Source organism: Physeter macrocephalus, chromosome 5 (assembly GCF_002837175.3).
Source record: "Physeter macrocephalus isolate SW-GA chromosome 5, ASM283717v5, whole genome shotgun sequence".
NCBI classification, from domain to species: domain Eukaryota; kingdom Metazoa; phylum Chordata; class Mammalia; order Artiodactyla; family Physeteridae; genus Physeter; species Physeter macrocephalus.
The window spans coordinates 88,053,714-88,076,578 of record NC_041218.1 but is presented as its reverse complement, the minus strand read 5'-3'; the positions used below and the strand labels follow the sequence as shown (position 1 = coordinate 88,076,578).

Below are 22,865 nucleotides of genomic sequence, written 5' to 3'. Positions count from 1 at the left end.
ATAGATAGATAGATAGATAGATAGATAGATAGATAGATAGATAGATAGATAGATAGATAGATAGATAGATAGATAGATAGATAGATAGATAGATAGATAGATAGATAGATAGATAGATAGATAGATAGATAGATAGATAGATAGATCTCATTCATTTAAGACATTTTGTTACCTGTGCTAATGATGGCAAAAAAAAAGTAGTGTTTGGTTTCTGTCTTTCATAGACTTATAGTGTTATTTGAGAGTTATGATTTATTTGAGAATATGAAATACATGAACGTCTAACATAGACAGTATTACAGATGCCAGACAACAATGCAAAATTTATCACCAAATGAATATAAATAATAATAACTCGCTTCAGGGACAAAGTAATTGTTCTAAATAGAGAGTACCTTTAAACTAACATTTGTCGAGCGCCTTTGTACTTAGTTTGTATTAAAAGCTACAGTGCTCATTTAATTTTTTTTTTTTTTTTTTTTTTTTTTTTTTTTTTTGTGGTATGTGGGCCTCCCTCTGTTGTGGCCTCTCCTGTTGCGGGGCACAGGCTCCGGACGCGCAGGCTCAGCGGCCATGGCTCACGGGCCCAGCCGCTCTGCGGCATGTGGGATCCTCCCAGACCGGGGCGCATACTCGGTTCCCCTGCATCGGCAGGCGGACGCGCAACCACTGCGCCACCAGGGAAGCCCTTCATTTAATTTTTAATATCTATTTAAGGTAGGTAGTTTTATTCCCCATTGGTAGATGGCTAAACTAAGACTCAGAAACAAGGTAAGACAGCTGGAAAGGGGTAGAGATGGTATTTTCCTGACACTTTGTTGAGTAGGCTTTAAAGGAGAGTAGGATTACCGTAAGAGGTAGGAAAATGATCAGAGGCTAGAGTGGCAAAGAGCAAGCTGTGTTTAGAGGCTAAGACGTAGCCCAGTGTCACTGGAGGAGAAGTGGAGAACAGGATCCGAAGTAGCACATTTGAAGACAAGCATGCTGCTCGGTGAAGGAATGTGAACTTTATGCAGGAGGACAGTGGAAAGCCACAGAAAGATTTTTGTCTGAGGAATGAAAGAATAGCTTCACTGTGGGAAGGTTAATCTGGAAAGAGGGGAAGGCCTTTCAGATGGGGTCAGTCAGGAAGGTCTTAGAGTAAACAAGGTGTGAATGATGAAGTCTGTACTGTGGTGATAACATAGGAAATAGGGGTAAATATAAAATATTTTAAAGTAGAATTGACAAAATCTTAGTGACAGAGGATAGCTAAAAACAAATCCAAAAATTTCAGCATACTTGACTTCATAAGGATGGCTATTACCATTCTTTATTTAGGAAAGGTTATTTGGAATTAATTTAAATTAAAATGTAGTCAAAGGTATTTATTTTGTACATTAAAAACTCTTAGGAAAAAAGTAAATTGATCAGAAATTATTTAACTTGTGCCTTTTAGTTTTTCACTTTTTTACAATAGATTAAGAAACATGAGTTGGCAGTTTTCTTCCTGATATAGATTATTTGTTAATTTTATAGCAATTTATTGAACTTCTGTTTGAAAAACAAAAACAGTAGATACATGAAATCTATTGTTGCTAAAAAACAAAAAAAAACAACCTAAGAAAAGAACTCCATTAAACACATCAATTAAAGTGGGTTAACATTCACTGACTATGCAGTCCATATGGATTTAGGCTAGTCTCTGAATTCTAAATTTTGTATAAACTTTAAGAGAAAACAGGCACAACCTTTGCCTGCAAAATAACACTTGAGCTGAGATGTGAAATCAAAGTTTGATATGAGGAAATTTTGTTTCTCCTTAAAAAATATTATGTATTTTAATGCTTTGCTATTTATTTCACTGTCATTTGACAGTGTGTGTTGTTTTAGCAAAAAGTAGCAATATATATTTCTGATAGAATCCTTTGAGTTGGAAAGGGTACATAAATTGTATTAATGTCAAAGAATATCTTGATTTCAGGATGCCCCTAAATCGGGTACTAGTTGCAGCTCTCGCTGTTCAAGTTCCAGACAGGATTCTGAGAGCACAAGGCCAGAATCTGAAACAGAAGATGTATTATGGGAAGACTTGTTACATTGTGCAGAATGCCGATCATCTTGTACCAGTGAGACAGATGTGGAAAATCCTCAAATTAATCCATGTGTGAAAAAAGAATATAGAGACGACCCTTTTCATCAGGTTGGTTTACAGTGTTGGATTATGTGGGGCTATAAGTCCAGCTCCTTTGAATGTATGTACAGATTTTACAGAGGTGAAGAAAAAACTTACAATTAAAATAATGTTCCTATATTATTTTTATTTTCGTGTGAGCTGCCGTCTGGCTTCACTGGAACATAGAATCTCAGTATTTGTATAATGATTGTGTCACTCACCTTGCAAACATATATTCCTGAGAAATTGTCAGTAAATAGAGTTTTGTAAGTCAAATTGTACATTAGTCCTTTTCTCACTCAGCATACTTCACGGTCAGATTCATCTATACCTGTGACCTTAACTCCACCTATAAGATTGTAATTCACAAATTCACATCTCATGAGTATCAGATTTGTATCTCCAAGTGCCTATGGTAATGCTATCCAACAGAAGTATAATGAGAGTTACATATGTAATTTAAAATTTTCTGGTAGTCTCATTTGAAAACATTTAAAAAGGTGGAATTAATTTAAGTATGTTTTGTTTAACCCAGTATATTCAAAATATTATCATTTCAACATATAACTAGTATGAGAAATATTAATGAAATATGTTACATTTTTTAATACTTTCTTCAATATCTGTTGTGAACATTTAACAGCACATCTCATTTGGACTAGCCACTTTTCAAGTAATCACTAGCCACATGTGAGTAGGATACCATATTAGACAGCACAGGTCTATAGGATATCTTCATTTGAATGTCCCAGCAGTACTTCACATTTACCAAATACTTCGTCTTCCTTCATAAATCTGTTTTTCTTATGAATGACATCTCCATACACTCGCTCGCCAGTTCAGAAACCTGGGGGTTACTCTTCCTTACCTTCTCTCTCTTATCCAGCTTCTCATCAAATCTTAATAATAAAACCAACAAATAAACTCTTAGACAACTAGCGATGGAAGGAAACTTCCTTAATCTGATAAAAAAGGTAACTGTCAAAGAAGCGTCTAAAAACCTATCATACTTCATGATGAAATTTTAGGATCATTTTTATTAACGTCAGGAACAAGAAAAAGATACCCATATCACTGCTTTTTCTATCAAAATCCTAGCAGCATGTTTGTTTGTTTGTGTTTTAGTTGAACTTAGACTGATTTAAAGTCCACATTAAAGAGCAAAATGTCAAGAATAGCAAAAATAATTTTGAAGAACAGAGGACTTTTCTTACTGAGTAAAAAAATTTACTTTAAAGGTGTGGTAATTAAGGTGGTATGGTACAGCTGCACGCTATAGACTGAATATTATGTCCCCCCCGAATTGATATGTCAAAGCCTAATCCCCAATGTGATAGTATTTGGAGATGGGGCCTTTGGGAAGTGATTAGATCATGAGGGTAGAGCCCTCATGAATAGGATTACTGCCCCTGTAAAAGAGATGCTTTAGAGAGCTCCCTTTTCCCTTTCATCATGTGAGGTTACAACAAAAAGAGAGTAGGCTGTGAACCAGGAAGTGAGATCTCACCAGACACCAAATATGCCAGTACCTTGTTCTTGGACTGCCCATCCTCCAGAACAGCAAGGAACAGATTTCTGTTGTCTGTAAGCTGTTTAGTCTGTGTTATTTTGTTATAGCAGGCCAGACAGACTCAGTGTGTAAACAGATAGACCAATGGGACAGAATAGAAAACCCAGAAATAGATACCTGTTTGTATGGATCCCTAATGTATGACATAAGTGACATTACAAATCAGTAGAAAAAGGATGGATTGTTCAGTATATGGTTGTGGGTCAAATAATTATCCAAAGACAAAAATTTATTCCAGATAGTTCCTAAGTGTGAAGAAATAAAAATTTAAACTATTTAGAAGAAATTATAGGAAAAAAATACTTGTTACTTTAGGTAAGAAAAGAATTTTTTTTCTAGCTCATTAAAGAAAGTTTATTTAAAAATATTTAATATTTCTTTATTAAAGGAGAACAGGCAGGATATAAGCTCTATAAACTTTCCGAAGAGAGAACATTGCTAGCATTCCAAATGGAGAAATTATTGCCTTGTATGAGAACCAAGACTTTAACCTCTTTCACTTTACAGGTGTCTCCGTATGAAATATTTTTCTTACAAGATCATAATGCATAATGAGCTTTTGAAAATTAAAATTGTAGGTGAATTTTTCTCGCTGCTTCATTACTATATTAGTTAGGGAGGAGGTTCACGGCTAATTCTCAGGACAGGTTTACCCAAGGCATACCTTGTATTATAAGCAGGGTTTTGCGATGCCCCTCAAATTACACTACATGGAATGTCAGCTCGGGCCACCCTGTCCTTCGTAGATAAGCTTTCTTCTCAGATTTTCAGGTACTAGGGTAAAAGTACCAATGGAGGCTTTTGGATTAAGCCTTTTGTCTTTTCATCCCAAGCTTCTTCCAGCATCGAGAGGGGCTCACGTGTGAATATGGACATCCTAGGGTCCAACACCCAACTTCCTTCCACATCCATCCAAACCAAATTCCTTGGCCACTCCTCTGGCCCAGATATATACACACTGGTGGAGTCCCTCTCCAGAGGGACCTGGGCAAGAGGCCTGGGCAGGCCTAGGAAGGCAGCTTGGGACCAGTAGGATAGGGGATTCTAGGTCCCACGGATCCAGAAGGGTATGGGTTCCACATATGCATATCCCCAACTCTGCAAACTCCTTACTTCACAGGGAGGGGCACCACTGAAGCAGAGCCAGAAACAGGGCCTCTGAAGTGCAGAGCCCAGAAGATGGAACCTGGCTCCCTCCATCTGGGCTAGTGCTAATCAGATTTAGGAAAACTTGACTTAAACTCTCCCAAAGCCCAAAGCTTGCTGCATAACATCTGTTATTTTCTCCGGGTTTGTGTATTCATGGTCCCCTGCTCTGGCTAATCTCCAGGCAAGTACTACTTCTGTTTCACCTCACACCAACCCAAATTTGAAATGCTACTACTTGACACATTTTTAGGAAAAAATATTCTCATATCAAACATCTTATTTTTAGTCAGTTCTACTGAATACTTGGTGTTGAACAGTTCTCTCTTTATCTCTGCTTCCTCCTTCCAAGGAACAAAATGAACTCTATTCTTATCATCAGAAAAAGGGTTGTGAGAGAGCAAGTGTAATGAGATTGTAACACATATGTGTCTGTACACAAACATGTAACTAAAGTTCAGTAGAAGAGAAACAGACACATGGGGTTCAGCTTAGGCACATTAATGGCAGAATAATTGACTGAAAGTCTACAAGGTACAGAGGGTCCCCAGGGCTGCTGATTCCTCTGTCCTAAGTCCTAGTTAGAGTTAAGTTTCCCTTGGATGCCACAAAATGTTTCTGATGAGAAACACTATCATCCAATCACCACCTTTATTTGAGCTAGCTGGAATTTCCATTCCTTGCAAAAAATACTGGTTGGTTTTTCACTATTTTAAGAAAAGAATTTTTTAATGCTCTTATTCAAAGCTGATGTTAATATAAATCTGCACAACTACTTTGGAGAGCACTTTGTTACTTTATAATAAAATGGAAGGTCTACATACTATAAGACTCACTCCAAGGATACTTTAGAAGATGGGCGCAAGGAGACATATTAAAAAATGTTCGTTGCATTGTATGTGATAGTGAAAGATGGAAAATAATGCAGTAGCCAGCAATAGTAGAATTAATAAATCATGGCATATGATAAAATAATATACATCAGTGAAATTGATTGAACTCAGTTACATATATCAAAAAGAACAAATTGTGAATATAACTGAATTAAAAAAGCAAGTTGCAGAATTATACGTACAATATACCATTTATAATGAAGTTTTAAAACATGCAAGGTTATATATTGTTTATGAATAAAAGCATATGCAGTAAGCATATAGAAACATGCAAGGGAATAATGAACGCCAAGTTTAGGATAATAGATCTGGGGAATTAAAAAGGGAATGAGAGCAGGGAAGGGTACAAAGTAAGTTTCAATTTTGCCTGTAATTTTTGTAAATTAAAATACCTGGAGCAAATGGGGTTAAAATAAATATATGATAAAGCCAAGTATTATTATTCTCGATCTGATTGAAATGTTTCTCTTAAAAATATATCCATTCATTTTGGCTTCAGCTTCAGGAAAACTGTTAGGGGAAAGAAGCTTTGCTACAGAGGGCCGAGGGGTGAAAATGAGGAATGAAGTTTAAGAAGCATGGCCCTGACAGGTTGGAGAAACTGAAGGAATGTTTTGGTCCCCACCTCCTAAATGTGAAGATGTGAGATACTTGAGCACTTAATGTGCATAGGAGAAAAAACAGTAGGGAAGAATTGAAGAGGTACAGGAGAAGTTGTTGGATGATTAGGGTTCTGGAGCGGGGAGGCATGATTAAGAAGCTTAGCTTTCTGCAGGACGAGGAACACGTCCTCTGCTGAAATAGGAGGAGGAAGAGTGTACGAAACAGGTAAGACCACGAGGGAGTTACTGCCTGATGATCTCTGTTCTTTGATGTGCAGGAGGCCAGGTGGTCTCTTAACAGTAAAGAAGTGAGATGATAGGATAAGGGGCTTGTGGATGGTGGTGAAGGCTTGACATTTTCATTTGTGGGAAACGGAGATGGTGGGGAGAGAGTTTGTGTTTGCTTGTGTTCAAGCCAAGTAACACATTAAAAAGAGTCACACTGCCACGTGGTTGAGGGTCCAGTTGGAATCTGAAACTATGAATTTGTAGTTGCCCGTTCTACATAGTTGTTTGCTATTCTCTGGAATATAGTTGTAATAATTATAATAGCAGCAAACATTTAATAAGCATTTATTATATATCTTCCACTGTGCAAAGTAATCTAGATGCGTTGTCTCATACAATCCACATGACCTATAACAATGTAGGTTATTTTTTGTTTCGTAGATGGAAAGTGGAGGCTCAGAATTAAATAATGCACCCAAAGTCATACAGTGTAGGTGCTAAATAGTTGCTATTCAAGGGACAGGAGAGGGGATGATATGCTGGTTGAAATAATGGATATGGTAAAATTCTAGACATGTTAGATTGAGAAGGAAATGAAACCAAGAAGGGACCGATAGGTTGAAGAATAGGTATGTTGAGGGAAGAGTGTGTTTTGAATTGAAGGTTTGAGAGACCTGGTAAGATGAGAGGTTGTGGCTGGAGACTCATTTCAGATGTAGAGCAATTCTGTGTGATGACAGGGTCCAGGGTGTGGCCATGGAAATAGCTGAAGCTCCCTGGAATTTAAGAAGTGAAAAAAACAATGAACAATGCATGAGAAAGGGTGTTGGATGAGTCATCTGTGTATTCATTTAAGTCACAGAGGATAATAACTGAAATTGAGGTTTAGGAAAATGCCTGTGAGCCATTTTCCCAGCAATCCCATACGTGGCACAGAGGCAGGGACCATGTGTTGTTTTGCTCATTGTTGTATCACACAGTGCCTGGTACATAGTAGGTGTTTAATATTAGTTGAGTGACTGAATGAAACAAAATAAAAAATTTTAAAACATGCCAATTAGGCCTTTCTTAAATGATTAAAAAAATTGTTTTAATGAATGCTCTACAGAATAAATTGGTCCTAAATCTGTCACACTACTCTGCTTCTTTTTTTGGTAAAATAAACATTTTTTAATGTTCTACTCTGCATATTAATTATAGTATTCTAGGTTTACTTTGGTTTTGCTTTTGGATTATATACTTGATTATACACACATTTTGTATTCCCAGGCTCCTAAAAAATAAGCTCATGTTTTCAGTTTTAGCTGAAATTAGCTCCCTTTAATGAAAAGCTGCCTGCTTTTTTTCTTGTTTGACTAAGGTCTGTATTAGGTTTGGAGGACCCTTTTCTGCCTACCATGAAGACTGAAATATTCCTTATCATGTGAAGCACTGAGTATTTGAATCAGTGTGTTCTAGTCAGTATGTCACCAAATTTGTAGTTTTGTTTTATTTTCTTGGTAAATAGTTGCCGTTTAAAGTGTTAAGGTTTCCAAGCAGTTGTGAATGAACAGGGAGCAAAGCAGTTGAGATTTTGATGAGGATAAAGAGCAACCATTGAAAGAGTTCCAAATTTTAGTTTGAAAAACATAACTAAGAAGAATCTATGTGATAAAATTATAAAATGGAATGATTTGCTCTGATGTTTTCTTTGAAACTTTTTAAAAAAGTCTCATGTACTGAAGGGAGTACATATTTGTACAATATGTTTAAAATTTTTTTAACATCTTTATTGGAGTATAATTGCTTTACAATGGTGTGTTAGTTTCTGCTTTATAACAAAGTGAATCAGCTATACTTATACATCTATCCCCATAATTCCTATTTTTGAGTACATTTCACACACACACGCCCCTGTATCTTTTAATTAATTGTTTAAAAATTCTCCAGTTTCTAGTTGCTCTACTCTCTTGCCTTTTGCCTTTCTGGAAACAGGAAAATGCTATCAAATGCTAGTTAGAAGGTACCGGGGCAAAATGAGTACTTTTGGAAGTAGAGTGAAGAACTTTTTGATTTCCTGTTTCTGTCTCTAGATGTACATTCTTGGTATTGTATGTCTTGCTTCATGTAATCCACTGTTACAGACTGAGAATTAAAAAAAAAAAAGCCTGTATATCGGTGTTTTAATCTGTTACCTCTGTGGCTTAACACTCTTTCCATTCAGCTTTTCATACTTGTTCTTAGCTTTTTAGTTCCATTATGTTTCATAATTATTAAAGTTCCAGGGAAATTTTGTTACATATTTTGGTGCAAATTATTTTTATCCCAAACTAGAGTATTTTGTTTGGGGAAAAATTATAAAACATAATTTGAGGAATTAAGTGGATAGTTAATAACTAGCATCTCATAGCTCGTAAGGCTCTCCAGTAGTGAAATATATACTGTGAAGGTTAATGTATATTAAAATACTATATCTTTGGAACAGATAAATTTTTAGAGAAAACCTCTTGATAGCCAAATAACTAAATGTAAAAGAGCTTTGCCAGTAGCATAACTACTGGCATTATGGTTTGCCTATATAATTGTTCATAAAGAAAATTAATGTATGAGGTCAGAATAATAATTTCCCATGTCTGTTTTCTTACATATTATTGTATTATTATTTTATACCTTTAACTGAAATGAATCAATGCAACTTTACTTCCCCTAGAGGAAAATATCTTCTTTAAGTTTACAGAAGCATATCTTTACCATATTTCAATCACATTTTTGTCCTCGAATATTCTGAAGTAGATTCTTCTGTTCATTGTTAGAAGTTATTTCCATGAAATACGTTATAAAAATAACTTAGAAATAATGTAATGTAATAAAACAGATTTATCAAATTTATCCCATTCTGGGGCTAATCTTTTAGTGTTATTTCTATCAATATCTGATAATGTAAATATTAGTGTTTTATTAATTTTGTTGCCATCTTTAACCCCCAACTATCCTATTTTGAAGTTTTATTCTTTTAATTATAGATCTGAAACAAAGAAAAAAAACCCAACTTTAAGTATCTGATTTTTTTGTGTTAAAGCTTTCAGTTTTTCTTTCTACCTTTTTCTATTCCTTGAAACTTCGAGAGATACGTTATTCTAGTCCTTCTAGATAGAAGGACTCTCCTTCTATCTCTAGGTGCTTCAGTTCACAATATTTGCTCCAAGGGGGATAAAAGTTAAATTGATCCTTTGGAGAATTGCTAGATTAAAAAATCAGAAAAGTAACTAAATCAAATATTAAGGGTAAGTTTGTATCTCTTTCTGAATGAGATTGTATCACTGTTTAGTCCTTCAAAGAGGTTCATATCTCAGCTATCATATTCCTTCGTATTGAATGATCAAAAGTTGGACAGTCAGTAGTATGAACAATTAATAATATGAATTTAATGTACAATTGTCTTTGAACACTTGTATATTAAGAGTTATGTAGACAGATTGACAACTAAGTGCTTTTGCTGATAAATTTTAGAGTATTTTTGAACAGTAGGTTGCCTAATAGATGTTACACAAAGTTCTTAACTTATGCATTTTTATAAACGTAATTTCTTATGCCATCTGTTCAGTGTATATGCTGATTTTAAGATAGAATTTTAGTGTCACTGAAATTGTACACGATATAGCTTTGTACAGATACATATATTTGTTCTATAAATAAAATGTAAATGCATTCACCAATTTCTGTTTTTTAGTGTAGATAAAATTGGTTGTGTATACAGATATATACACACATATATCTTATTTATGAAATGCAGTTAATATATTCACCAATTTCTGGTTTTTTTTTTACAGAGTCATTTGCCCTGGTTCCATAGTTCTCACCCGGGATTAGAAAAAATAAGCGCTATTGTATGGGAAGGCAATGACTGCAAGAAAGCAGACATGTCTGTTCTTGAAATTAGTGGAATGATAATGAACAGAGTGAGTTTTTAAATTTTATTTGCTTAGACAGTGATTATCAATATATTAAATGATTACTGAAATACTATATAACCTACTCACCTCATTTCTTCAACCTGAAAATGTTAATTTGTATTTAAACAGTGATTTCAACAGTGATTTTTTACCAAATCACTCTCATCTTTTAATGTGCTTCATATTCTGATTAAGTAGAGATGATACAGGGCTTCCCTGGTGGCGCAGTGGTTGAGAATCCGCCTGCCGATGCAGGGAACACGGGTTCGTGTCCCGGTCCGGGAAGATCCCACATGCCGCGGAGCGGCTGGGCCCGTGAGCCATGGCCGCTGAGCCTGTGCGTCCGGAGCCTGTGCTCCACAATGGGAGAGGCCACAGCAGTGAGATGCCCGCGTACCACAAAAAAAAAAAAAAGAAGAGATGATACAGTCTAAAATTTTCTACTTTTATGTTATTTTTTTTGCTTTCAATGGGTCAAATTTAGGAGCTGCTAGATATATACAAGTGTTGATGAAAACTTATTTTCCTGTACCATTTATCATGGTTCATTTATTTATTACTACCCAAAACATTAAAAAAAATCAAACTGGAAAATTGGTATTGATGCTTGCCTACTTAAATATATAGAAGTTATGCAACTAGTAAAAATCTTGAGTTATTTGAAGATGTAGAGTACAAATACTATGGATTTTAAGTTCAGTTTCCATTATTATTTCTCTTATTAGATCATTACTACTTTTGAAATTTTACCTGATTCCTCTGGACAACTAAGCATGATTTAAGTTGCAATTTTAAATTTCTTGTGTATCATTAACTAGAACTTTTGTGCACACATTATGTGGGACAGGAATTAAAATAACTGGTTTCAGAAATTGATCTACTTCATGTCCTATTACATATCTCAGTGTGAGCTATGAAAAGCTATTGACAAGGAGTCCCTAAAGACTTGGATCTAGTTGATATTCTGTACCTTAACTATCTGGGAATTTTTACATACTCTGTAATATGATAAAAAGGTAGCTAGATGATATTTAAGATCCCTCCCAGTCCTACCAATTTTATATTTTCCCATTATTTAATTTCCAACTTCCTTTTTTTATAATTCCCCCGCCCTTTTTCCCCCCTCTTATTTAATTTTTACCCCTCTAGCATAGTCTCTCTTCTGAAATGGTTTCAGAAAAAATAAATATGTGTATATATATATAAAAGAAAATGGTTTTAGAGTTTAAGGAGATATTCATTTGTATATTGAACTTTGAAGAAAAACACAAATCATAAATTTATCGAGTAAGTATAATTTTAGATTTTTTCTGTAACTGAATTTAAGTGTATATGAGGTCTCCTCATTCTTTTCAATATTGCAGTATTTGTTAAGTATTTCTAACTTTTTAATGAGATAAATAGAATTTTTTGTTCAAGATCCCGGTTAAGACCGGGTTAGTAAATCCTTTTGCATCTACTTAGTGAATTAGAGATCTGATAATGAAGTGTTTTTAAAAACTGAAACAATAATGACTTACAGACTTTGAGTAAATTTAAATTTCATTATTCATGTATTAAAACTAATATATTTTAACAAAATTATTTCATATTGCTATAAATAAAATAATGCTTCATTAGGAATTTATTTTACTGTAGATAAAATTTGTGTGTGTGTTTTTTTTTTTCCTTTTTTCCTGTCTCTCTATAAAGGTAAACAGCCATATACCAGGAATAGGATACCAGATTTTTGGAAACGCAGTCTCTCTAATCCTGGGTTTAACTCCGTTTGTTTTCCGACTCTCCCAAGCTACAGACTTGGATCAACTCACAGCACATTCTGCTTCAGAACTTTATGTGATTGCATTTGGTTCTAATGAAGATATCATAGTTCTTTCTATGGTTATAATAAGTTTTGTGGTTCGTGTGTCTCTTGTGTGGATTTTCTTTTTTTTGCTCTGTGTAGCAGAAAGAACTTACAAACAGGTGGGTATAATATAGACTTCTGAATAGAGAATATTTCATCCTTTTCATAATATTCAAGGTATTCCTGAAGTATTTTAGAATTTCATTAAATCATTTTGAGCTGCTAATTATTTTCCTATTTTGTTTTTGTAATACGTAACCAAGTAAAATCTTAATAATCCTTATTTTGTTGATTTTTGTTTTTATATGGTAATCTACTTGAAAATTAATTTTTATTTTAATCTTTTTTAGCGATTACTTTTTGCAAAACTCTTTGGACATTTAACATCGGCAAGGAGGGCTCGAAAATCTGAGGTTCCCCATTTCCGATTGAAGAAAGTACAGAATATAAAAATGTGGCTCTCTCTCCGGTCCTATCTTAAGGTAGAATGGTAGTGATAAAAGTACTCTTAACGTGCTGGCTCCCTCTCATAGTTCCAGTTTCTTTGTCATTATGTATGTATGTCTAGATTTATAGTCAGATTTGTACTCATATGGTGCTATATGGCCACACTTAGTGTTCATTTTGATCCATATGCAGAAATTCAAAATAAATGTTAAACTGGTTCTTTACAGTAAAACATCTGAAGTCTGAAAGGCTTAAATGCATTTTAGGTAGATGATTCAAGATCAGATTGTCCTAAATTTATCTTTGTTCATGAATCTTACCAACTTCTACTCATTCAAAAGCTAGATTAAAGATTTTGTTTCTGCCTAGAATGATTATCACAAGCCAGCAGAGGGAGCCCACTGCTTAAAAAAAGAATAAAAAAAAAAAATCTGTTAGTGAGTCGCTGAAGTGGCCTATTACTATTTGGAAATTTTAGCTTGCAATTCTAAGCCATCCTTTTCATGCCATTCTTTTTCCTTAATCTTTTAAAATAACTTTCCTAATTATGGAATTAAGATATAAAAACTCAGGAGGGAAATGGGAAACATCTGAATTAGTTTTAGGAAAACAATTCTTCTGAGGATTATTTGTTGCATTAGCAGTGAATTTCATTATGTATTGAGTAATCATGTCTTAATAAAATTGACCTAAAGGCCAACTATCCTCTGACATACTTAGGTCTTTAATGCTTTTTATTTTGAAGTAACAAGGAAAGAAGTAGAAAAAATTTGCAGTCTACACTTCTATTTTAAAAATTCATTATTCTGTTTATTTATTTAACTTCTTAAATTCAGCTAAGTTAGTCTCCACTGGGAGATGCTAAAGATTGGTGTAGATTATTTTTTCCTCACTGTGACACTTCTGGAAGGTTAGATATGATCTTTGTTACCTGTCTTAGTGAGAAGCCACCTAAAATTTCCCCTCATTATCAACCCTAAGTACGTATTGCATTCTTTTATGCATTGATTATTTTATTCAATAAACATTTATTTAATGTTAACCATGTTCCATTCACTGTTGACAAGATGAAAATCCCTACCCTTGGGAGCTTACACTTCCGTGAGGGAAATAACGTAACTCCAGACCTAGGAATTATCCTCAGTACTGACTTCCTCTCTTGCATTTCCAACATTCAGTTTATCACCATTTCCCACACTTTCTGCTTCCAAAATATATCTTGAATCCATTTACTTCTCTTTTTTTTTTTTCCCATTTCCACCACCCTAATTGCAGCCACCCATCATCTTCTGCATTGGACTACTGCAGCTGCCTTTTAACTGGCCTCACAGCATTCCTATTTTCTCCTTCTAATATTTTCTTCAGTTTTCTACCAGAGATGTCTTAAAAATGTATATTTGAACATATTCTTAAAGCTTTCTGAAGGTTCTCCATTGATCTTGGGATGAAGAACAAGATTTTAGCAGGGCTTATAATGCCCTTGATGACCTAGCTCCTGTGGATAGCCTGTCCCTCTTGTCTCGTTTTGAAACAGTTTCTTCCCTGCATTCCAGCCATACTACACTGCTTCAATTCTTTGAATGCACTATGATCTTTTGGGTTTTATACTCTTGCACATGCTCTTCCTTCTACCAACAACACTGCCATGTGCCATCATGCTCCTGCACCTTAGTTTGGTGTAAATATCACTTCCTTGGAGAGATCTTCCCAGGCCTACATAATCTTTTTGGGAGTTAGGATTATGGGCCTGGGAAGATCTCCCTAAGGAAGTGATATTTACACCAAACTCCCTACCAGTTTTCTCAAAGCATTCTATACCTTTCCTTCGTAGCACTCCTTACAACTTATATATACGTCTGTGACTATGAGCTTGATGTCTGACTCCCAACAAGTTCCTGTGATGATAGAGTCCATGTCTGTTTTGTTCTCTGCTGTGTTCCCAGCTCCTAGCACTGTGCCTCATTCTGAACAGATGCTCAAAAAAACATGTTGAATAAATGATTAGTGTTTGACAGAATGGAATATTTGGAAGTTAACCTAAGAATTCTAGGTTGTGTATTCACCATTTTCACTGTGTTGCAAATCCTCAGGAAATAGTAACACTTTATAATTAAAATTCATCTCACAAATTAGGTATATTTTCAGTGCTGTAAGCTATGATCAACGTGCATTGATGGATCAATACCTAAATTGAAAGCATGGAATTAGCTGCTAATTAGTAAATATATTTTAAAGTGTTTTCCCTTTTTTCCCCAGCGTCGAGGTCCTCAGCGATCAGTTGATGTCATAGTTTCATCTGCTTTCTTGTTAACTATCTCAGTTGTATTTATCTGTTGTGCCCAGGTGAGTTAACTTGTTCTGTAGAAATTAGATAATCAGATCTATAAATATTCAACTTTCTAATAATAATCAAAGTAATAAGTAATCTGACATTGACTTTTTACAGGTTTTTTTCTGTAGAATAAATAAATGCATGTTACTCATCTATGTCATGAACAGCGGCTAGCCTATTCTCAGGTGTCTATTGATTGAACATATAATAATTAGTTTTTGTCTACAATTCACCTGGTTATCTTTATTTCCCAAAACAAACTTATGAGAGTTATGAAAATTTTCAGACTATTTTCCATGAATCTCTGCTTTCTTCACATTTAATATTAATTCTTTTATTTTGTATCTGAATTGTCACTGTGAGTTGACAGCCTCATGCTCTGAAAAAGAATTCTCATTGTCCAACATTAGTCAGGAAGCACAAAAATATCTCAGGATATATTCTATGCTATGAAATTTAAACTTCCATTTCAAGTAATAAGACATACTAGATTACCTGAAAATTCTTCTGCTTTAGAACATCATACAATTCTGGGAAAAAACACAGCCTTATTTAATATACATAAGTGAGCTTTTTTATATACATATTACATATATGTCTGAGTTTTTAAGACAGTAAGGGGCCAAAAATGAAGATAGAACTGAAAAACAGCAATTAATTATATGTGTTAATGTTATGGTGAGGTACATTGTCAGTGTTAGTATCTGAGAGACTTGAGATTTTATGCCCATATGAGGACAAGAAGATGAGGCCTTGACCTGCCATACCTCCTTATACATACGCTGTAAGGCCAGAATCCTCAAAGGGCTATAGTCTGAGTGAAAAGGTGGAATAAGAAAAACAGTGTGCCTAACAGCACAGAAAGACGATAAGGAAGCTTGTCTGATTCTGCCTGGATTTTGGCAAGGAGGCAGGGGAAGTCTCTCCTAAGAATATATAACTATAGGTCTGCCTTTCACACAGGTTCAGGGTTCAAATGTACATTACAGATCTTGTCCTGTAACCCCTGTGTCAAGAAGTTAATATAAAAAGTAATCCTAGGCTCCTGGATACCTGGAAGAAGCAAAACCAAGACTGTTCTTGGAGATGTGACATCAACCCTAGGCCTCACAGGATTTCCACAGATAAAGCCCCTTCAGGTTTCAGAACACATGAAAAAACAATCCAACATGAGTGAGTCAACAGATTAACACACAGCAGGAGTACATCTCCAGCTACTTCAGATCTGGTCAGATAAACTATAAGGTTGTTTAAAATGATTGACGATGTATATAACACTAAGGAAAAACAGATTTGAAAAAGAACCAAGCATTGCTTCATAGAGGTAAAAAAAATAGTCACTGACATTATTATTAAAACACAACAAATAGAATAAATTGCACATTTAAGACAGCTAAAGATAATTAGTGAACTGGGAGATGGAAGAAATTATCCAGAATATAGAACAGAGATGAAAATATGAAAAGGAGATTGAGACAGTTGGGAGATCCAACATATATCTAATAGGAATTTCAGTTGGAAAGAAGAGGGAGAGCAATATTTGGAGAGGTAATGGCTAAGAGTTTTTCTGAATTGGTGGAAGACGTTAATTTTCAGGTTTAGGAGGCACAACAAGAACAAGAAGCCACAATAAAAATAAATTGACACTTAGACACATTATAGAGAAACTGCAGAACACCAAAAACAGAGAGAAAAATCTAAAAGCAACCAAAAGGAAAAAGACTGATTTCTTTACTCACAGTTGCTTATTGCATTTCAGTCTTTTCTTCAAGGTTTAATTTCCATGTTCCTGAAGTACATCCTGTAGTAGTTCTGTCTCTAATGAACATAAAATCTATCGATTGCTATCAACAAAAGACACATGAAACGTAATAACATTGAAAAGTTTTGAATGTAAAAAGATAGAAAAATATATTGCAGATAAATACTAGCCAAGAGAAAGCTGGTGAACTTACATTAATATCAGATGAAGGAGACTGTAATCTAAGAAGCGTTATTGGGAATAAAGAAAAACCTGACAAAAATTTAGAGAATTATTCATCAGGAAGATCTAATAATTCCAAATTTGTTTGCATGTGATCACATAACTTCAAACGTACCTATATACAGTCAAAATCAATAGCACTGTAGTGAGAAATTGACAGAATACCACATTGGGAAGATTTAATGCATTTCTTTCATAAGTGATAGATTAAGCAGACGAAAATACAATGGAGACACGTATCTAAACAAGATAGTTAAAAATTTTGTTCTGTAATTGGACAGTACATATTCTTTTCAGGCACAGAACAGTTTGTAAAACTTTTTCATGTACTAGGCGACAAAGTGATTCTCAGCTGATACCATACAGACCACTAGCTGTATGCAGTTAAAGTAGAAAACAAGACAGCAACAAGAAAACCATACGTTTGAAAATTTCAAAACATACTTACAAATAACACATTTTTAAAAAGAAAAATCACAGTATTAAACTGAAACAGTTGAGAATTTTTTTTTAAGAATACTAGTATAAATTAGTTTTGTCATTGAAGTTAAAAGCTTAAGTGGACTGTTTTGTAGAAATGCGTAATTTATTAATTAAAACTGACTCAAAAAGTAACTGAAAAGCTGAGAAGACCTATAATCATAAAGCAGTATTGATTCAGTATTTTGAAAATCTGCTAGCAACAAAAATCATCTAGACCCATGTGGTTTTTACAGATGAATTTTGCCAAATGTTCGAATAAACAAGTAATCCTAATGCTACACAAAAGATCTAGAGAGTAGAAAAAGAGGGAATATTCCCCCAACTCATTTTATGTACTTAGTATAACCTTGTTACCCATACCAGACAGATAGTATGAAAATAGGAAACAATGAGCTAACTTAGATGCAAAGATACTAGAAAGATGAAGCCAGCAATTTAATAACAATAAATATGCCATGACCAAGACAGTCTATCCCTGGGATGCAAAGATTTTCAACTTTAGAAAAGCCATTTATCTAGTTTGAGCTCCTTTAATTGATTAAAGAAGAAGAAATCATCTGATCATCTACATATATACAGAAAACAAATTGGTAAATTTCAGTGGAGATTCATACAATTACTGGAAAGTACTGTTCTTAGTTTGATAGAAGTATATCTTTCAAAAACTGGAGCAAACATTATACATATGATATTTATTATCTTGGAGATATTTACTTTAAAATCAGGAATGAGATGGGTACCCTCTCTATAACTTCTAGATAGCATTTTAATGGAGGGTACTAACCAGTGAAGATAGGAAAAAGAAAGAAATTGTATAAAGATTGGAAAAGAAAGCATTGTAGACTATATGTGTAGAATATTCAAGTAACTTTACGGACAAATTATTTAAAATATGATACTTTTTTAGAAGTTCAAGATCAAAAATGGATATAACATCAACATAAAAGAATCAATTTTGTTCCTATAAGCCAGAGATCAGCAAACTTCCTCTGTAAAGGGCCAGACAGTAAATATTTTAGACTTTTGCCTGATACCTGCAGTCTCTCATATATTCTTCTTCTGTCCTGCCCTTCCCTAAAAATTGTAAGTACTACAAAAGGCACCATTAACAACAAAAGAGAGTCTGGGAAGAGATATTGGCAAAATACGTGATTTAAATAGCTTTGTTATTCAGAATATATAACGTCTACAAATCAATAAGAAAAAAAGACAACGTAATAGAAAAATATTAGATACAGAATATAAAAAGATAACTTACAGAAGAGGAAGCCCAGTAACTAATAAGCATATGAAACATATTCATTCTCCCTAAGTAATCAGGAAAAGTAAAATTAAAACAGTAAGAGAACAATTTATACTCATCAGATTGGCAGGTTAAGAAGTTGAATAATACCAAGTGTGGACAAATATGAGGGCAAAGGGAAGACTGATACACTGCTGAGAGTATAAATTGGCACAGCTGTTTTCAGAGACAGGTTTGTAATATCTACTAAAGTTGAATGAATATCCAAGGACTCAGCAGTTTTACTCCTAGATATTAACTCCTCGAGAAAGTCATATATGTGCACAAGGAGACGAGATGCATAAGAGAATATTTATTGCAGCATTGTTTGTAATAAGGAAATTGGCACCACAATAAATGTTAATTGGTAGAGTAGGCCAATCCACTGTGGTTGATTCTTTTACTGTAATACCTTTGTAGGAGTTAGAATGAATGAATTTGAGCTTAATGTTTCATGGATAAATGGATACTCTTTGAAAACAAAAATCCAGTAGAATAAAAAGCAAATTGAATGATATGGGCAATGTGATAGCATTTATATAAATTCTAAAATATATATAAAATAACATAGTTTAAGGATAAATATGTAGCTAAACTATAAAAAACTGCATGGAAAAGGTAAATGCAAAATTCATTACCCTTACAGAGGGGAGGGGAAGAAGGGGAATGATGAAAAGTTTAAAGGGGCTTCAACTGAATCTTTAATCTTCTATTATTCAAAAATCTGAAAGAATATTGCAAAATATTAAGATTTGACAAAAGTAACTAGATGGGTTTTGATTACATTATACCTTTTACGTGCTTGAAATATTTCCTAATAAATGTGGAATGTTTTTAAAATGTAATTCTATATCCATGATCTATCTGTATGAAGTAAAACGTTATTTTCTTTTAAAAAGAAATTGTTTGAATCATGTTGTTTCTTCATATTGCCTTTTTCATACACTTTTAGTTGCTTCATGTACATGAGATCTTCCTTGATTGTCACTACAATTGGGAACTGGTAATCTGGTGCATCTCGTTAACACTTTTTCTCCTAAGATTTGTTACCCTTGGATCAGAAACAAGTAAAAAATATAGCAATACCTCAATATTACTTACTGAACAGGTGAGAATGCATGTTTATTATGTTATAAATTAATGTCTATAGTCTACATATTAAACTAAAATGTTTACATTTACTTCAATTTTTTTAATTAATTATTTATTTATTTTTGTCTGTGTTGGGTTTTCGTTGCCGCGCGGGGGCTACTCTTTGTTGTAGTGCGCGGGCTTCTCATTGTGGTGGCTTCTCTTGTTGCGGAACACAGGCTCTAGGCGCGCGGGCTTCAGTCGTTGTGGCTCGCGGGCTCTAGAGCACGGGCTCAGCAGTCGTGGCGCACAGGCTTAGTTGCTCCGCGGCATGTGGGATCTTCCCAGACCAGGGATTGAACCCATGTCCCCAGCATTAGCAGGCGGATTCTTATCCACTGCACCACCAGGGAAGTCCCATATTTACTTTAAAATTTTCAGGAACCTATGTTATTAGATTAAGACCATTTGTATTATAGAGCAAAACTTGAAATTTGATAGGGCACAAACCTTTCTTCAGTGTTTCTGCCTTGATGCAGACTTAAGTCTAATCTACTCTTTTTATGTCGCATATTCATTTGATAAGAAGGAAGTAGCATTTGTAGAAATGATGGATTTTAAACCATTAATGGGGTATGTTTGCTTTGCAGTGTAGCAGAGCCATATTTGAATAAGCATAAACTTTCATTCAATAGAAAGTATAAAGGATAGTAATTTTGATGCTTAACTTTATTTAGAATGAATTTGTTTAAACGTTTTCCTTATCATTTCATAGGAATTATTTAAACAAACTTATTTCTAGTGAACTTGTTGAGTAATTTTGTCAGGGATAGTTTGATTTTTAAAAATTGGTAACCGTGTCAGACCAAGTCAACTAGAGGGAAAGGGGAAAGTAGCAAACAAACCAATTGATTTACTTACTCCAGTTAGTATTTATTCTCAGGGTTGATTTGACTCTGTGACTCAGGTGTTTTGCATTTTAAATAATGACATCCAGTTTTCCTTCTTTCAGCTTTTAGTTACATTTGAAAGTTTAAATAACAGTTATTATTTTCTTATTATAAAATAATATGTTCACTGTAGGAAATTTGGAATATACGGTTAAGTATGAAGAATATTAATATCACCTATAATCTCAATAATAGCCAGAGAACTACTACTACTATTTTAGCAGATGTCTCTAAATTCCTTTTAAAAACAAAGTATTTGTTATAATTTTAAGTATATTTAATTATTTATTCTTTTTTAATAAAAGATAAACCTCTACTTGAAAATGGAGAAGAAACCTAACAAAAAGGAGGAACTGACACTAGTGAATAATGTTTTAAAACTGGCTACTAAACTGCTAAAGGTAAAAACGAAATTGAAAATGGACATGATGTAGAAAATGCTGCTCTAACATTATATCTTAGTTTTTTGTTTGTAGATCCTACTTGGTGTTTGGTTTTCAGGATTATCGAAATTGTTTTCCAAATTATTTTTGAGCACATTCATGCAATATACATTTTATTTCTCATTGAAAAACTAATCCAAGTAATCCAAATCAGTGCATTTTGAAATTTTATTCACTTTTGAAATTTTAAGACTTTTAATAATGTTTAGAGTATTGTAGAGGTTGGCATCTTTGGAAATTTTTGCATCCTAGAACTTAAAATAGATTTTAAAAAAGATTTGATGTTCATTTGCAAATATTTTTCATTTTGTATTTCTCAAAGCAGTCTTCTGCTTGCTTCGCCTGAGTTGGTTTAAAAAGTAGTTATACATAATCATTATAATAAATAGGTATCACCAATAAATATTTAAATTTTCAAAGCATTTTGGTAACAATCAAAAAGAATATAATTTCAGTATATCTGATCTCATAATAATAACTCTTCGGAGGTAATTTAATAAAGTATCTTTATCACTGCTTTGCAATGTTAGTAATGCTTTTTCTTCTTAAAAGGAAAATATTTTTTTAAATCTCAGTTTCTGTAACAAATTGAATGTAATTCTTAAAGTTGTTTTTAAGTGTTCATAGAATGGTATGAAATTAGTTGTGTCTCAATGCTATGGTTAATTCTTCAGTCAGTTCTTCAGTCTTAAAATGCATTAAGTGGGTATAGATTGTGCATCACAGTATAAGGCATTGAAAGAGTTCAGAAGAGGTGGATGGGTTTTTTGTTAAGTAAATATTGAGTGTCTTGATCATGTAGGCACTATGCTAGACAGGAGGAGGCTATAACGGTGACACTTGTGAGTAGCTTCAATTGCAAAGTAGAAAGAAATATAAAAATAACTAAAATACAAAGCACAACAGGCTTCTAGTCAGAACCTGGGACTTAATATATAGGTTGCGCCTTCTCTCTCACTTTTCACAGCCAAGAAATTCTTGGGCGCATTGACTCAACCTCTCAAAATCTTCTAATTTGTCCCCTCTTCCCTCTCAGTACTGCTCTAAGTCAGACCCTCGTCATATCTCACTTGAGCTTTCGGTACACTGATCTCTTAGGGCGTTCCTCCTTCTGGTCTCGTTGCTCTCTAATCCGTATTTCTCACACGCACATCTGATATACTACTCCCCCAATTAAATTCCATTAGTGCCAGTCTTTAGGCACAGTTTGCCCAAAGAATGACCCTTACCTAAGTAGTATGTAAGGTACGTCTTCCCTTGCACAACCGGTAGTAATTCAAAGGTGCCATGTTCTCGTGTGTCTTAGGGAATACCCGCTTTCCCCCCATGCACTAAGTTTCAGGAGCACCTTCCTCTATGGCCCTCTGCCTTTTATGCCTAACTCTTTTGTGGGACTCTCGTAGTTGAATTATTTATTTGCATGTCTATTAGACTGCAAAGTCCTTCAGCATGGGGACTGAATGTTAACTTCCCAGAGTCTAGCACAGTGCCTGGCCCATAT

The 22,865-nt window shown here is 34.2% G+C and overlaps 1 protein-coding gene across 5 annotated transcripts in view; it reads left to right on the top strand.

The window, feature by feature from the left end:
- PHTF2 (putative homeodomain transcription factor 2) overlaps positions 1 to 22,865 on the top strand; it is a 154,067-nt gene that overhangs the window by 99,792 nt on the left and 31,410 nt on the right. For all 5 annotated transcript variants that reach the window (XM_055085057.1, XM_028490146.2, XM_055085058.1 and 2 more), the window contains 7 exons: positions 1,964 to 2,182; positions 10,404 to 10,532; positions 12,219 to 12,491; positions 12,723 to 12,854; positions 15,076 to 15,162; positions 19,853 to 20,008; positions 21,227 to 21,322. In XM_055085057.1, the coding sequence (XP_054941032.1) occupies positions 1,964 to 2,182; positions 10,404 to 10,532; positions 12,219 to 12,491; positions 12,723 to 12,854; positions 15,076 to 15,162; positions 19,853 to 20,008; positions 21,227 to 21,322 (1,092 nt within the window). The remainder of the gene's footprint in view (positions 1 to 1,963; positions 2,183 to 10,403; positions 10,533 to 12,218; positions 12,492 to 12,722; positions 12,855 to 15,075; positions 15,163 to 19,852; positions 20,009 to 21,226; positions 21,323 to 22,865) is intronic.